The sequence below is a fragment of the Vipera ursinii genome (genome assembly GCF_947247035.1).
Source record: "Vipera ursinii genome assembly, chromosome: 2".
NCBI lineage: Eukaryota > Metazoa > Chordata > Lepidosauria > Squamata > Viperidae > Vipera > Vipera ursinii.
In genome coordinates this window covers 212,021,785-212,039,142 of record NC_139513.1, presented here as the reverse complement: position 1 = coordinate 212,039,142, position 17,358 = coordinate 212,021,785, and the positions used below count along the sequence as shown (strand labels likewise).

General features: G+C 41.4%; 1 protein-coding gene across 1 annotated transcript; it reads right to left on the bottom strand.

Moving 5' to 3' along the window:
* Window positions 1-2,246: 2,246 nt before the first annotated feature.
* LOC310633286 (small integral membrane protein 10-like protein 3) lies at window positions 2,247-12,160 on the bottom strand (the record flags this gene model as incomplete). Its single annotated transcript, XM_083350985.1, has 2 exons — window positions 2,247-5,379; window positions 11,960-12,160. 2 exons carry the CDS (start codon window positions 12,158-12,160, stop codon window positions 5,359-5,361), a joined length of 222 nt encoding a protein of 73 aa, XP_083207111.1. The 3' UTR covers window positions 2,247-5,358.
* Window positions 12,161-17,358: the final 5,198 nt, after the last annotated feature.

Here is a 17,358-nt window from a genome sequence, read left to right as displayed (position 1 = left end):
TATTAACAAGTCTTGCCAGTCCAGCCAATGGTGGGTTCTTTAATAACCCATAATTAAAATGTGGTTCTGTAGGGTGAGCAATGCCAGGTGCAGTGGAGACATTGAAATGTATCAAATTGGAATGTATTGCATAAATTCACTCAAACTGACATGGATTGGGGAAACTGGGTGGAGAACATGAAAAAAGTCCACTTGCTTCTTGCAAGACTTCTGAAATTTTGTCCACAGGCTGAAATCAAGGAACTCAAGAATCGTAATTTAATACACATTTTCTGTGTATGGGAACTCTCCCCCAGATTTGAATAAAGAAGTTTTTAGTGTACCAGCTAATTCAGCATAAAATCTATAGATTAGTTCAGCATAGTACATCTGACAAAAGAATTTCAAGCAATTTTAATAAGGTTCCTGGAAATACACCAGATATCAAAAATGCAAACAGGATATTGGCTGGATTTACTTCCTCCAGAGGGAGTAGGAAAAATTACACTTGCCAAGTTCCATCACAAAACTATTTAGTCCGACCCATCCAACTGGTGGCCCCATAGGCCACCTGCAGCCCTGGACAGCTTGGCCCCACAAGATCTTAAATTTTTGACATTATGTGATTTATATACATTAATTATAGTATGTATTTTATATGCATCCCAAGACAATTCTTCAATGTGTGTCAGGCTAGCCAAAAAGTTGGACACCCATGGTTTAGAAATGCAATCTTTGATCTCTTTAAACAAAGAGGAGGGGCTAGCAAAGGTTCCATATTCACATAAATTATTTTAGGCTCAGAGGTTTCACCATCCTAAGCAACCTCCTCTCCTCCTCCAGTATTCATCTTCTTACAATGTTGGGAGGTGAAAAAAACTTTGCAGAAGTCTACATCCATGTAAGCATGAACAAAGCCTTACAACAGAGACTACCGATAAAACAAAAGCATTCCAAGTGTGCAAATCCAGGCATTACATATGAAGTTGAATGCAGGTGCATAATTCAATGTAAGGCTATATGTAAAGGCATTTTTAATCATGAAAAACAGCCACAATCATCCAAGTCTGCTTCTCTTGTGAAGATGCTGTGTGTGTGTGTGTGTGGGGGGGGGGGAGACGCACCCCTGTGGATAATGCCCGATTTCATAAAGCAGTTGTGCTGGCCTTTGGCCGTAATAAAGAATTTAATCATTTGTAAGGCAAGAGCAGCATTTGCATCCATCCTAGTTTGAACATATGTTAAGTTTTTAAAAAGCGCTGCTGAAGAGTATCGGTAAACGTGAACATTTTTGCATGTCTTCAACCACTTCACTGTAGTATTCTCTAGCAGTTGAACAGGGCCTCAATGGTTGTTCAGAAGACAGCTGGGTACTCGCCAATGCCTTTTAGAACTAACATTTAAAACAAGGGGACATTGTAAGGGATTGTATACCTTAAGTTCCAATGCCAATACCTTTGGTACATCAACTCTTCTAAAAATAAACTGATGTCATAAAATATAAACATCCACATATGGACAGTAATCCATCTTGGTCCCTCCCTGCCAATGATATTTTGTTTGCTATATAAGAACTAGACAAAACGCCATATGTTGTCCACATCGCCCTGATTTTAAGGGCTAAGTAGTGGGGACTGTAGCCAAGAAATTAAAAGACGCTTGCTCCTTGGGAGGAAAGCCATGTCAAATCTAGACAGCACACTAAAAAGCAGAGACATCACCCTGTCAACAAAAGTGCGTATAGTCAAGGCGATGGTCTTCCCAGTTGCAATGTATGGCAGTGAAAGCTGGGCCATAAGAAAGGCTGAGCGCCAAAGAATTGAGGCCTTTGAACTATGGTGCTGGAGAAGACTCCTGCGAGTCCCTTGGACTGCAAGGCGATCAAACCGGTCAGTCCTAGAGATCAATCCTGACTGCTGTTTAGAAGGCCAGATCCTGAAGCTAAAACTCAAATACTTTGGCCACCTAATGAGAAGGAAGGATTCACTGGAGAAGAGCCTAATGCTGGGAAAGGTTGAGGGCAATAGAAGAAGGGGACAACAGAGAATTAGGTGGCTGGATGGAGTCACTGAAGCAGTAGGTGTGAGCTTAAATGGACTCCAGAAGATGGTAGAGGACAGGAAGGCCTGGAGGAACATTGTCCATAGGGTCGCGATGGGTCGGACACGACTTCGCAACTAACAACAACAAGTGGCCTCACAGCTCGATACATTGATTGGTTCTGAACCAAAATGAATAATATTTGCACAAGGATGCAGCAAAAGCCACTTCAGACTTTTCCAGAAACAAGGCCCTCTTTTGCACCTACTCCTGCCTACCCAATTCCTACTAACAAAGTCTTACTAAACTGTCTATGTAAGCTTGTTGACAAAATAATTATTTAGTGCAAAAACCATTTGAAAATAAGTCCCTGTCTCCAAGTATAAAGTGCAGACTTTACTAAAAGAAAGACACAATCCAATCCAAAGTCCAAAATGATGGATGGGGATCTTCAGGCAATTTCAGCTTCATCCTTGAAATGCAGGTACATGAAATATAAGCTTTTTCAGACTTTGGAGAACTTTTACATACAGTAGATGATAGTTATATTTAAATCAGAATAGCCATAATCTCACGTTTCTTTAAGCATGATTTCATTTTTATCAGTCAAGATCTCTGGATTCTGGTTTATTGTTAGCATGCTAATTTTGCCGATAGAAAATATGAAACAAATGTCAGAGAATCAGGCTGAATGTAAACCTTATCAAGCTACACAAAGTTGTGGATGTGTTGATATGGATGGCAAAATGCAAATTTCCTTCTGCTGTGCTGGAATGTTTCAATTCTTTAGGAGTTTAACACAAAGCAATAGGGAACTTGATTAAGAGTTGAAAAACTTTCTCATCAAAATCCTTTTTGAAACACTAAAAAGTGATGCATATACATTGTTCACAGGTGGAAAACATCAGAACATAACTCCTGTTAAGCTTGTGGAAAAGATTTTAGAAATAGGAAACTTGAAATAATCAAGAATTGTAGCATTTTAAGAATTGTTCTACAATTAGGGTGAAGTCCCCTTGGCTTGAAAGAATATTGTTCTCTGAAATCTTAACCTCACTGCTAATGTATTACATAGTATTGCCATTTAAAATGGATAATCATTGCAACCGATTGAAAAGAGCTAACCTTAGCTTTGTAGTAAAGATTTCTGTGTTATAAGCTAATTATCGCATGCACTTTTGCACGTCACTTCATCAGCTGCACAGTCTCAAGAATGCCTGCATAATAAAATGGTGAATCTTTAAAGCAGAAATGTCAAACTTGCAACGTCACGTGACGTCGCGCAACGTATCAGAGCTTTTTCGCCATTGCCAGCAATGGGGTGGGCGTGGCTTCCCAATGACGTGTCCGGCCCACGAGCTGACAGTTTGACACCCTGCTTTAAAGGGTCATGAAGTTCTCCTACTCCTTCTACAAGACAGCAGTACAACTGCAAACACTATAGTATACCTAGAATGTTTTATGATTCATAGGTCCTGCAGGTTGCACATCCAAATTCTGAAGTTTTGGTAGCTGGAAATACCTACATAGCTTTTTTAAAGCACTGATGCTACTGAGGACTGGCAAGGCCACTACTTCCAATGTATTTTAGACTATAATTCAATATTCAAGAGAAACTACATCTCTAATTATCAGAAGGTATAATGGAAAAATGACCTTTATTTATCCTATGATAGAAACCCGGCCTTTGGCTTTTGACTCAAAATATTTGCCTTATGTGTAACAATTCTTTATTAAATCCTATAACAGTACCTAAAAGGCATCTTAGCCTATCCTTATGCACCTGGATACAGATAGTAATAATTATAAAACAGCTATAGCCAACTATCATTTTATAGGGGGCTACTCGATTAGGCCTTCAGAACATTACAAACATATCTTGAGGGTTTTTTTAAAAAAAACACGGTGTTTTTTTTTTTGCATTGCCTAAAGGCCAGCTGAAAATGCTGTAGCATCTAAACCAGCATTTTGACTGGACTCCCATCTCCCAAACCAGCATGTTGTTGCACCTGAGAGAATGAGGATTGCTGGACCATATATAAACTGTAATCCAGTAAGATTTCCACTTCTTTATTTTCTCTTAAAACTTTCAGCTTGCCTCATATATAGTGTTGCTGGGGGCTCAGAAATGCCTTGGAAAATGCAATACATAGTAAAAGCTGAAAAGTGTTTGCTCTCACACCATATGGCAACAACCCACAGGCATACACTGTTCATATTCAACCCTGTCGATAATATGCTGGTGTTAACACAGAAGTGGTAGCAAAATGGATTCTTGAAGGTTGTACTGACTCAGTTTGACGGCCTATGTGTCAGTTTAGCTCAGTTTAATGCTGTTAAATTTGGATTGTCCAGAGTATTATAAAACCACACCACTACTCGGCTGCTGGAAAAAAAATGTTAAAAATAACAAGTGAGGAAGATTCAATAAGCAGGTTCAGAAAGCACTACCATTTCCAAACTCTGCTTTTTTTACACTTAACTATTACACGACAGAGATTTGAGGTGCTAATGCTCATATAACTAAGCAACCACTGAGATACCTGACGATTCTCGCTTGGATATTTTATACTGGAAAGTATTTCTGTATATTCAGAGCTACTGGGTAAAGAGATGAGGTTAAAGTAAATCAGAAAAACAGACAAGACGTTGGTCCCCAAAAAGCCCCACTGGATGTTCACCCAATGAAGCAGCCAGGCTGGATTTCAAATCTGAAGAACGAAATTCCTTACAAATCAACATCTCAATTAAAACAAGGTGCATTTCATCGTCGACCCTTAATTCCAGTTCTAACAATTGTCGCTTCTGGTTACACTGGGGCTCTGAGAGTCAAAAATGTGCAGAGTGTATAAAGTGTTCTCCACCCGTTTCGTTCGCTACTAAAGTCATGACCTCTCTCTAACCAACCAGTTATTGTAGTGCTATTGAAGGGACTAAAGACTTTCCCCAGATCTTTCTCTAATAAACCAAGTGATTCCTTGGATAAGATGACTCGACTGGTTACTTTACTCCAACGTGGTAAGACTTTTTCACCAATATCAGACAGTGGGATAGCATGAAACAGAGGGCAGCATCTGATTTTGAGAGAGAAAAATTCCTTTTGCCAGTGATGATTAGCCATCTGAGTGCTTTTCAGTAGGAAAAGGACCCTTAGAAGGTGAAGGATCTGCTCATGCTGATTTAGGTTAGTCCTTCGCTGCAGGGGATGGTGTCCTAAATCCTCTTCCTGGGCCATACAGGTAAAAGAGAAAGGCATCATCTCCCCGTCCTCAACGCTCTGCACTGCAGTAATCCAAAGTAAGTGGTGGAATGTTTTCTGATTGTAACGAAAGACATGATTTAATGAATCTCAATGTGAACCTGCAAGAAAGTAAAAACACAGGAAAATAAACTGGTTATCCTTAAAACCATAAAATTAATCAATTTTGATAGCTTTATCTGAAACCGAACTGACCAGTTAAGGGACCTGTTTAGATTACAGAAACTTTGATGTGGGATATGACCATAAAGTATAATTTACAGGTACGGTATGAGTGAACCTTTATTGTCAAAGTACAACAACATGCATATTTTGAGTTTGGCTGAGATTGGCCAAAAGGTGGTACCTTGCTCAATAGTAGCTACTGTGAGAGAGATCTCGGAGTCCTAGTGGACAATCACTTAAATATGAGCCAGCAGCGTGCTGCAGCTGCCAAAAAAAAAGCCAACACAGTGCTAGGCTGCATTAACAGAGGGATAGAATCAAGATCATCTGAAATGTTAATACCACTTTACAATGCTTTGGTAAGGCCACACTTGGAATACTGCATCCAGTTTTGGTCACCACGATGTAAAAAAGATGTCGAGACTCTAGAAAGAGTACAGAGAAGAGCAACAAAGATGATTAGGGGACTGGAAGCTAAAACATATCAAGAACGGTTGCTGGAATTGGGTATGTGTAGTTTAACGAAGAGAAGGGTGAGGGGTGACATGATAGCAGTGTTCCAATATCTCAGGGGCTGCCACAAAGGAGAGGGAGTCAAGCTATTCTCCAAAGCACCTGAAGGCAGGACAAGAAGCAATGGATGGAAATTGATCAAAGAGAGAAGTAACCTAGAACTAAGGAGAAACTTCCTGACAGTTAGAACAATTAATCAGTGGAACCATCTGCCTCAAGAAGTTGTAAATGCTCCAACACTGGAAGTTTTTAAGGAGAGACTGGACAACCATTTTTCTGAAATGCTAGGGTTTCCTGCCTGAGCAGGGGGTTGGACTAGAAGACCACCAAGGCTTCTTCCAACATCATCAACATCATAATATAATGATGATGATGATGAAGATGATGAAGATGAAGAAGAAAATAAGCAGGAATCACCCCTGTGGTCTCATGTTGCCTATCTGAGGAATCAAATAAGTTTATTACTTTGAACTGTAGATAGATTGAACTAACATTTGGTGAAAGAATCCAAGGCCATAAAGTATTGTTTAATCTGCATTTGATTCAACAAATTAAATCATGATTTTTATAATCCTGTTTCAGCACAGCATGGTTTAAATATTTTTTTTTAAAAAAATGACTTTTTTTATGTTTGTTGATGTTTTCCTACCCGTATATTATTTTGATACTATTATTCATTAATTAAGGGCATTCCCATTTTAGAGGAAAAAGTAAAATATACATGTTGGGTATAATCACTTGTTAATGCATAGATTATACAGTAGGCAGCTTTAAATTAAACCCAAATCATCTCATAGAACTGCTTTAAGCAAATAAAAACCCATCAACTACACTAGAACACCACCACAGCCCCTTTTAAATTTTATGGCTCAATAAAACAAGATACTTCAATTGATCTAACTTATTCTGAAATCTGTCTGATTTTACCTTAGTCTGGTATGTAAATCAAGCTGCTTATTCAACGTAATTAAAACAAATCAGAATCTAAAGAAATGGAGCAACATATACAAATAGTCCTCTCTTCACTGGGCACTCCACTGCTAAGCAATATTGTTGCAAGGCAGATGACAGTGGCAACTTACAACACTAATTCCAACAGTTCCAGTTGTTGCTAGGCAAATCCTACGCGGTTGCATTGTCCCATAGTTACATAACTGTTAGAGATTAAACTTGATTTGGGTGACAATATTATATAATGGAGTAAAAGCACCTTTAAGGAGTTAAACGGCCTAAGGGTGTGGCTGTAATTATTCCACATAAAAGAGAGTTAGATGTTACACGTAGTTGCTCTTGTATATGTGTTTGATGTTAGTGTTTGGATACCTCTTGTTCTCTTGTTTGCTAACTTGATATTTATTCTCTCAAGAATCAACTGCTTGCTATAGTGTATATTGTTTTTGATATTGGTAAGCAGCTTTTGTATTTTGATACTATGTTTTTATGGACTGACTTTTATGTGCATGATACTGGATTGATACTTGGACTATTTCTTACTGTGTTTCTTTTTGTTGTCTGAGTAAAAATAAGTTATAAAACTCGTGTTAGTGCATTACTGTTTGCCTAAAAGTCCCAGTACAACTTCCACTGTGTATTAATAATACTCTGTTAAACAAACCATTTTTTCAACAACATATTCTAACAATAACCATTTGCAATCTCCTGCTGGCTTCTCCATTGAAATGAGGCTTGTCAGAAGCTGGCAGTGAAGGTTGCTAATGGCAATCACAACTGCAGGATTTGTGACGTTGTAATGGCAAGCCTTGCTGCCAAACGTTTGAATCACAAAATGACAGTGAGGACACTGACAGTTTCAACTATGAAAACCCAATGCAAGTACTCCTTGTTCCGCATCGTCATAACTTTGGTCACTAAACAACGGTACGTTAAGCGAGGACCATCTGTAAGTAATAGCAGTACTAATAAACTGTGAAGGATGAACTTTATTTTACACAGCATTCTACGGCGTCAACAACAAGCACGCAGTATCCAACTTTTCATAAAACCAGGTAAGTGTACTTCAGAAACTTATTTTTCTCTCTCTTCTAGTACTCTTTATCTTTTGCGCCAAAATTAGACTGCTGCAATTTAAAATCTTTTGCACTTTGTTGAATGTGGCATTTGCCACTATCCAATAAAACTAAATACCAGAACATTAGCATCAGACAATTGCTTGTTTAGACCAATAAGGCTCCAAAGTGATCTGTGGTGTCACACTTCAAAGTTATTCTGGAACACCTTTTCTTAAACACATTAAATGGAACATTAAAGCATATCCAGATTTAAGGGACTTGTTTTTGGACCAAGATGATTACGATTTTCATCATAAGAACAACACATTATAGAGAAATCTACGAACCAAAGAGAAATCAATTTTAAGAAACTGAACGAGTTCTACCTGCACAGTGTTAACAAGTTTCATATCCCAAAATAAAATATCACCTGTTGCCTTCAATTGTTAACATACAGAAAACAGTAGTGCAGCAATGTTGGGAAGATCAGTAAGATGTACGGAACTGCCTTTTACCAGCTGGTAGTATCTACTGTAGGGTGACCTACAGAAATCCAGATGTTTATGAATTACAACTCCGAGTACTTCTAGAAGCATGGTCAAAGCATATGTGTAATTATATAACAACTGAAGGCCACAGATTGCCTATTAAGCTAGTGTAACGTTGTCTGCTGATTTGCTGGTTAATCAATCCTTTCGTAGGATTACATCTGAGATATTTAGCATTCACAGCATTTAAATCCTGTTCTATGGGATCATCCAAGGATCACCTAACTGGGAACAAATCAGTGTAACCTGGAAAGTTCAACCAAAATATTTTACACAAATGATAACTAAGAGTTCCGAAAAATATATTTGTTGGAAGAGAGAGTTCACTATTAACTCATCTATGTTTTGAATTTTGGGTATGCCACAGTTCAAATCCAACGAAAGAGATGACTGACATTTGCTTTTCTCACTTTAATATTGGAATAGGAAACAAGCTGCGCTATTCTTATCCATTTATTCAATCCAATTTTCTAGAACTACACAACACAATTACTCATAAAACTAATTGGCCAGGCAAGGAGTGGCTGTTTTGTGGCTTAGTGTATTGGGTTAACACAGGGGTCGGCAACCTGAAAAAGCAAAACAGCCACTGGGAACCGGTTCCATCACACATAAAAAAAAGTGGGAGCCGCGCGCGTGCATCCACGCACGCGCATGCGCATAAAACAAAATGTCCAAGTCACGCTGCTAGGATAGTCCAGAGGAAAATACAGTAAATGCGTTACGCACATGTTTGTTCAGTGAATCAAACCGTGAGACTAAAAAAATGAGAGGTCGCGGGAGCCGAACACCCACCCCCTCCCTTAAATGCCATGTTTAAAATATATGAAACCATTAGCAGAAGTGGAGTGGTGGGAAGATATTGTCATTGCGGGATCAGCTAATTTCCCTCCGTGTAAATTGGAACTGACGTAATGTTTCCCCCCACACTCCCCTTCTCCAACTTCGCCGTCTGAACAGACGGAAGGAACCACACGGTTCAGGCAACGGTCTGATTCTCACGGTACTTAACCCCCCCCACCTCCTGTCCCAAGTTAAGCCAACACGCTTCATCTTGTAGCTGGGCTCTTTTAAGTTAGCAGATCACGTGTATCCCAAACCGCGGCGAAGTAGATCCCAGCAGATTTGGGATAGGATTGAGGATGGGATGGTGGTAGGGGTTTTTATAAGAATCGCCGTTTCTCCCCCTCCCCCCAGTAAACTCGCGGAAAGGATTTGAGGGGCTTATTCAACCCAGCAATGAGTTATTCGAAGTGGGAGCTGCATCGATCTCAGAGGAAGCGGAAGGGGAACAAGATTTGAGCCACCTGGCCGCTACGTGAGCGGCCGAAAAGGGGGAAAAAACTCGGTCTCTCTCCGGCGGGCCAGGGAGCGGCTGGTGGCGAGGACTCCACCAATGGAGAGAGGCCGCCAACCTGACTGTAATAATCCAAGAAGTGGCGTCTGAGGAGATTCCTCAAGTGGGCCGCAAGGCTATTGACACAAACTTTCTCAACGGCGTTTATAAGTGATTCAGGCAGAGAAATCCCGGCGCCTGAAGCATTTTATATTCTCTCTTCCTTCCACTCCGCCCGGCCCCCCCCACACCCTCCCGACAATTTCTTTTCTTATTTTTCCGTTTTTGTTAAATTAGCGATCCTTAGGACTGCTTAGGAAGTGAAGCATTGAGGTTTCCCCCTCGCCTCCCCACGTTTATGCTGCGTCTTGGGAAGAGCTGCTCTACCTCCTCTTCGGTTTAGCGCCAGTGTTTGACAGTCTTGCCTTCCCTTCCCCCCCAAAAGCTGTTAGCCAGCGCATAAAACAAAAACGTTTTGTTTTTTTGCGCATGCGCGTGCGTGGATACACGCACGCGGTTCCACTTTATGTGGACGCACCTGCACGCCAGCGGCGACGGGTCTCCGTGTTGACGGGCACTGGGTTGCGGCGCCGCCTTCAGCCCAGGCGCCGCCGGAGCCACCCCCGGGACCCCCAAACTGCCGCCTGAACACCCAGACGGGCACCAGCAGGTCTCCAAACGGGTACCGCTGCTGCCCATTCCGAGAGGTGCGCGCGCAGCTCTCCAAACCTTTGGAGTGGTGCGCACGCACCGGGCGCCTGGGAGCCGCAGGAGACGGCTTAAAGAACCGCATGCGGCTCCGGAGCCGCGGGTTGCCGACCCGTAGGTTAACACAACCCTAAAGGTCTCAAAGAAAGAGGGGCTCTTATCATTTTTGAAACAGCTTAATCTGAACCCCAATGTTGTCTTGAGATCTGCTCTTAGTCTTTGCACTAAACCAAGAAATGTATAAACCTAATTCTGAACACTTAAATGAGTGTGTAAATGAGTGCATACATCTTTATTTACATTCATTAGCTTTATTTACATTCAAGTAAAATTCATGTTTCTTCTGTCCTCAGTGGAACCAATACAATGCTTTCTCCTCCAATTGTTCTCTCACTAAAACCACCTTACGGGGTAGGCTGGACTGAGAAAGAATACCTGGCTCAGCGCTACCCAAAGAGTATATTTGGGGCTGAGAATGGATTTTTAAAATCCAGTCTTTCCCATTTGGGAATTAAAAGAGGGTTGTAATCAGTGGTGGGATTCAGCCAGTTCGCACCACTTTAGCAGAACCGGTAGCTAATTTTTTGTTGCCCAGACCCAGAATGGACTTCCGGAAGCGGCCTCCACACAGAGAACTGGTTGTTGACATATTTGAATCCCACCACTGGTCGAAATATGTCCCTTTTGTCATATCCTGCTTTTATATTATTACTGTCATTTCTCTGTATGATAATTATTTAGTTGCTAGTCACTGAAGCTCTAGGGTTGGGCAGAATGTACACATTCGTAAGTAAAACATAATCTAATTCCACTTCAGGATGTTGCGGGAAATTACTCCAAGGGACTTACCTTTTGGTTTGATACATCATGAAGATCTGCAATACAGAGTTAATTCAGAAAACCATCGAGGTAGGCATAGGTAAGCATTACAATCAACATGATTTACTACCTTCTAATTTAGGCCAGGTGAGCTTAATCCTCAGCAGCTACCTTCACAGCGCACACACCTTTGATATTTAACCTTGGTTTGTTTTCAGGTGGCTTTGCGCGGTAGGCAAACTCCCTTTTAATTAGTTAATAAATCATTTTATATCGGATGAACCCACCAGGTATGGCAACTCGGCAACCAAGCTTAAGTGTGTTGCCAATTAGGCAGGGCAAACCCAGATAGCAAGGTTAGTTAAGCCACAGTAAGCCATTAGTTCACGTCGCTGCATCCATCTCTTAAGTTTACCTTTGGCTGGGCGGCGAGTCCAGGAATCTCAGCTTGCTGATAAACCATGTTTGTGAAGGGAGTCAAATATAAAATTTACAAATAAGTAAAGCCGGCAGAGGCTGACCTAATGTGGGCAGCCCTTCATGGTCTTATGATGATTTCTGCCCACCCCAAAGAAAAGCTCACCTGTAGCCTGACGTTGAACATCATCGAAGCCACGAGGTACAGGTAAGGGAAATTGATGCGGAGCTTCCAAGCCAAGTCGAAGAAGATGAGGAGGGTCCGCGTCAGCCCTTTGCAAAAGATGCCGTAGGTGCGGGCGGTGGCCGACTGGGAAAGCCGGGCAGCCAAGGAGGACAGGAGCAACGACGTCGCCGCCGCCGCCATCGACGCCCACACACACACACACACACAAACACACACCTGCCGAGCCAGGCCTCGTAAGCTCCGCCCTCCGCACGCACTGGCCGAGACCCGGATGTCCATGGAACGAAGGAGCGCAGCCGAAGGGCTCAAAATCAAGTCACTCGCGCTGTCGCTGACAATGACGCAGGGTTCCTGCGTCAAGACCAGGGGGTGGGCCACCTTGGCTCTTTTATGACTCGCGGACTTCAACTCCCAGAATTCCTGAGCCAGCCGTGGCTCAGCTTGGCTACCTCTCCCTTTCCCCCTCAGCTTGGCTGGCTCAGGAATTCTGGGAGTTGAAGTCCACGAGTCAGAAAAAGAGCCAAGGTTGCCTACCCCTGGTCAAGAGGCACAGCTTCACCTCGACCAATCCGGGCTTTTCTATAAGGATATCTTCCTCTCCTTCCCCCCCCTCCGTCCGGTTTTTCCACTCTGCTTCTTAATAAGGAGCTTTCCGCTTTGGTGTTTTGTCTTTAAATCTTAGGACAGGGGTAGGCAACCTCGGCTCTTTTATGACTCATGGACTTCAACTCCCAGAATTCCTGAGTCAGCTATGCTGACTCAGGAATTCTGGGAGTTGAAGTCCATGAGCCATAAAAGAGCCGAGGTTGCCTACCCCTGTCTTAGGACAACTTTGACAATGGTTACACAATCGCTTATCAATTTCAAACCGCACGCTGCTTTTGGGAATCAGGCCAGGGTGTGATTTTCCCCCTTTATCTTTAGTGCACAACGCTGGCTGCAAACAAGGGCAAGGGGTTGTGGATGATTGGGTTTTGTTACCCTCTGGTCCTTGGTGCAGCTTGGGAGGGAGCAGAGTGGCCATTTTTCATTGGCCACTCTGCTTATTTTTCATTTTTCATTGCTAAAGAGCAGTGTTTTATCTTAGCGATCAGAATTTAGCGTTACGTTCAAACAGCAAACTTCACGTGTTGGTTTTCATGAGCCAAAACGTATATAGGAATATGTGTTTGTTTCCAACAATATGAATTGCCGTTTCTCATCAAACCCTTCGGTGGGGAGGTCAACTTAGAGAAGGGCAAAAATTCTCCACCCAATTTTAGATAATTGTAGGCATAGCGTACAGTGTAAATCTTGGGACGATGGCTTCAGAATCTAAGCTATTTAATACAAAGCAGAATTGTTCTCAGAAGCTGGTCCTTTCTGAGGATTTTAGGCACATCATCATGTGAAAAAGGCATACTGGAGAACGTTCCCCCACAGGTAGCTTTAACACAATCAGACTGTATGAACAAACACTACATATGTTTTTACAATGATACTAATAGATAATGCGTGTAGTTAACAAAACATACATAACTGCAGCTGTAAGGAATTGACTTTGAAATGATAAACCCAGCAATGCTTTCTCTGTAGTCAATGAATGCAGACTTGGAGAAATGCCATTAGTAATTCTGTATGGACCAGTCCAATTTGCTTGAAAAGTATACACCTTGCACTTTAATTTTGCAATGTGTAATTCTGGAATTGTATAATTGTTCATTTTTTCTACCTAAAAAGGTCCAAAATCTCTTTTCCTATGCTCAGAGACTACATCTAATTTACATCTGAATTGTAAGAAAATACATTAACATAAGTGCATTCAGTTAGTTACACCACTTTGTTTTGTGCTGATCGCACAACAGTTCATCTAACTTTTCTTTTAATTACTCTTGACAAACTAATGTGCCACTTGGCAAACATTATAAATCAATTATGCAAGACTTATGAGAGTTCTGCTTGCTGGTTTAGCTTGCAAACTGTGTGAACTTTTACTTCAGCATCACTTCTTTTTTTCTCCAATTCTTTATTAACAACAGAGTCTCCTATTCCTTCTTGGCACATTTTCACTCTTTACCATCTGCAATATATTATATACTCAGCAGCTTCATCGTTGCTCAGATCTGAATCACAACCATTTCTATTGAAATAACTCGATAGCTCATGACTCTTGTCATCTACAACTTTGGATTCCCCCTTGCCCACTAAGGAACCAGACCCCCGTCCCCTCCATCCCCCATGGAATCAGATAGGCCTCTATATCCAATGGTGTCTGCAATAATAAGTTCCCACTATTCACAGGGGAGCGGGGGCCCAGAGCCCCAGTTTTTTGCACTCCAGAAGCCCTTGCTCATCAGATTTAAGAAATAGATTGTCATAGGAAACAGGCCCAGAAGAATGGTGATTAATCCCTGATGGTGTTGTTCCTCAGGCCCTGAGACTAACTGCATGAGGGCCCAGTCAGGTTACCAGGGCCCAGATCCTCGTAGGATGTCACTCCCAAGACATGTCAGTAGTTTCTGTGATAAGCTAGACTTGAGAAACAAACATGCCAATGTCCTTAAGTGAGCTAGCCTATTTAAGAACAACTGCAACAGACTGCCCTTCTGTTGACTGTATTTGTCCCCTTAATGACCCCGAATTAAATCTGTCAGGCCTGTACCACACATGGACAAGCTATGAGCATAGATGTGATCTGACCAAGCTTTTGGTGGTATATCTGCTGTCCGTCACAATGAACAGAAAAGTTTCAGCTTCAGGGGCTGCCATTCTGAAACTTACATCTCCCCCCCAAAAGCTCAAATTTTAAATTTTGCTCATTTATGGTTCCAGCTGTGGGCATGGGCGTTACCTTTGCTTTGATAGTGGTTTCTGCAGCCCTAAGTAGAGATGACTTGCGTGGTGCCACGATGAGGCCTAACAATGGGAAGTTAGTAGAAATAATAATTTAGTTTTTGATTTGAGGGTTGTTCCAGGTACAACCCATATAAATTTCATGAGGATCTCTTCCTCCTGAAATAAGCCTTTCAAAAACTGGGGTGACCCCTTTCGGCCACCATTCCTAATATTGTTACCCTTGTGATCTGGTCATTGAATCTCATTTGACTTCTCTGAGGGAGAAGCAACTTTCAAAGAAAAATAGGAAAGAGCCATTCCAGAGATAGCTGTCTACAAAGTCCAGATGCATAACCATTTTCCAGCTAAAGGTTTTGGCTCTATTCCCAAAGGTGCCTGAACCAAAAGAAAGTATAACTACAATTAAACATTATCAGATATGTGCTGCCAGTTAACTGAATTTCCGCAGTGAATTTTTAGTAAATAAAAATAAGTGTGCTGCAGAAACATTCAGGGACCAATGGAGAAAGGTTTGGAGGCCACAAAAGACAAGCTAGCCTAGTTTTGGTCTGTGGAGAAAAGAGAGGGCTTGTCTGTTCTCTCTTTGCAGCATTTGCAGAGCCTTGGTGGTGCAGTGGTTAGAATGCAGTTCTGCAAGCTACTTCTGCTGACTGCCAGCTGCCAGCAGTTTGATTCTCACCACCTCAAGGTTGAGTCAGCCTTCCATCCTTCTGAGGTAAGTAAAATGAGGGCCCAGATTGTTGGGGGCAATATGCTGACTCTGTAAACTGCTTAGAGATGGCTGTAAAGCAGGGGTCCCAACCCCCGGTCTGTCAACCGGCACCAGGCTGTGCAAACAAGTGAAGCCCCATCTGCTGGATGCAGGCAGCAAGTGAAACCAAGCCCCCTCTGGTCCACGGAAAAATCTTTCTCCATAGAACCGGTCCCTGGTGCCCAAAAGGTTGGGGGCCTCTGCTGTAAAGCACTGTGAAGCACTGTATAAGTCTGAGTCTATTTCTATTGTTATTATCTGATGCTTCCAATTCAGTCTTATTATGATAGGTTTTTTTATTTCCCTTTCATTATGTTGCAGTGTTCTGGGAGCATCACAGAAACATGGCTTCTAAAGATGAAAAAAGCATTATTTGTATCAAGGGGAATGATTGGAATGAGGGAAATTTCTTTCAAGAAAATACACACTGCACTGGTTAGGGTGTCTCCTGCCAAATGTACCAAGTAGATCCACAATGTCCTCCCATGGAAAACAGTCTTCTTCTGTGTCTAGATCAAACTTTGTCAGAATAAAGCCACCTTCTTGACTTTGTCATTGGCCAAAAATAAGTCATTATCGGTATATCTTTCTGGTACTTGCCAACCTACCAGCAGATGGGCTGGGCTCTGTATCTCTCCATTTTCACATATAGCATGTGGTTATCTGCTAAGAGCCTCCACTTGAGCATATTGGTTTTATATTTAGGTACTCCAACTCCCAACCAATTCAGATTGGGCCTCATTTTTACAGCATGAAAACCCGGAAGACTTGTTATAATTTTTGCAATGTAAACAGTCCAGTTATCCAGATTTAATAAGCATGACACCTACTATAAACTGACCCACTTCTTCTTTTAAAATGGAACTCTAAGCCTTCCATTGTAAAATGTAGGCTTAGTTCCTTAGAAAACTGATTAACCATAGTACATGATGAAGCAGTTAATGAAAGATCTGTGGTCATTATAAATCATGGGTAATATGGCTGTTTCATAATGTAGAACTATCCTTGTTCCTTGCTACAAGAGAATACATTTGTACCTTCCTATCAGTTACTAAGAATAAATCACATTAAAGTTGTCAGTTTAATAAAAAAATACAATATTAACTTAAAACATATGTACAGACTAATTAAAACAGGCAAGAAGCCCCTCCCCCCATTTTATAACTGGTGCCCACTGGATCCTTTGGCCTGTAGATCAATTCTGGGGAGTTCTATCTGTAAGCAAAGCCCCAAGTGAGAAAGCCTGAAAACCTGCAGTAGGTCATAAGTTCTTAGACAAAGTTGTAGATTATTAATATCTTGAATATAGGCAGTTTGAACTATCAAAGCATGATTTGTTTTCAAAAAAGGAAGCAGACTAAAACCTAGCCAACATGGCAAGATCAGAAAGGAATAACGATGAAGTATAACTGAATTGAAACTAAGGAAAAAACAAATTATGAGTAAGCAAACATTTAAATGAAAATGGAAATAGAGAAGGGAAAAATAAAAGATAAAAACAATGTTTAAGTAGGCCACAATTTGAAGAATTTGCTGGAAAGCCAATTATTTGATGACTATGTTTCCAGAGGCTTCTAGCTAATCCAGCTAGGGGTTTTGCCAAGGGAGGACACATCTTGAGGGCTCTCTCAACATCTAAAGCTGATGGCACCATTTTGAAGGCCCAGGGGGCCCTTATCCATTCACAGACTATACCATCATACTACATAAACTCATTTATTACCCTACATCACTTGGGTGCATAGATGAATCAGGAACAATACAATATTACAAACAACATTATTAACCTGCT